General features: G+C 75.0%; 1 protein-coding gene across 4 annotated transcripts in view; it reads left to right on the forward strand.

Annotated features, from left to right (window-relative positions):
• The first annotated feature begins 36 nt into the window (after positions 1-36).
• The window catches only part of NRBF2 (nuclear receptor binding factor 2), a 22,958-nt gene continuing 22,638 nt past the window's right edge, over positions 37-356 (forward strand). For 3 of the 4 annotated variants that reach the window (XR_774370.1, XR_774371.1, XM_010567905.1), the window contains exon 1: positions 37-182. Coding sequence is in view for 1 of the 4 variants with exons in the window: in XM_010567905.1 (XP_010566207.1) it covers positions 129-182 (54 nt within the window). In the remaining 3 variants the exon portion in view is untranslated. The remainder of the gene's footprint in view (positions 183-356) is intronic. The other variant, XR_774372.1, reaches the window with a different exon arrangement.

A 356-nucleotide genomic window follows, 5' to 3' on the forward strand; every position in this document is an offset into this window, starting at 1 on the left:
CGGAAGCGGCCGCCGTGTTTACAACCCGCCGGGGCGGGGACGCGGCAGGAGCGGCGCCGGCCAACCGGACCGGGCGGTGGGGGCTCCGGTGGCACCGGTGAGCGGCGACCTAGGCCGCCTCCGCGCCCATGTGCCCGCAGCCCCCGCCGTCCATGGAAGTGATGGAGGGGCCCCTCAACCTGGTGAGTGCGCGGCCGCGGGGGGCGGGAGAGGGGAGCGGAGCGGAGCGTCCTGTCAGCCGGTCTCGGCTCTCGGCCGGCGGCGAGCGCCCGCGGCGGGAGAAGGGTGGCACCCCTCCCCTCTTACCGGGGGGTCACCGGACCGAGAAGCACGACCTGAACAGTAAATATGGCCCT

This window comes from Haliaeetus leucocephalus, unplaced genomic scaffold (genome assembly GCF_000737465.1).
Source record: "Haliaeetus leucocephalus isolate CR32 unplaced genomic scaffold, Haliaeetus_leucocephalus-4.0 Scaffold229, whole genome shotgun sequence".
Lineage (NCBI taxonomy): Eukaryota > Metazoa > Chordata > Aves > Accipitriformes > Accipitridae > Haliaeetus > Haliaeetus leucocephalus.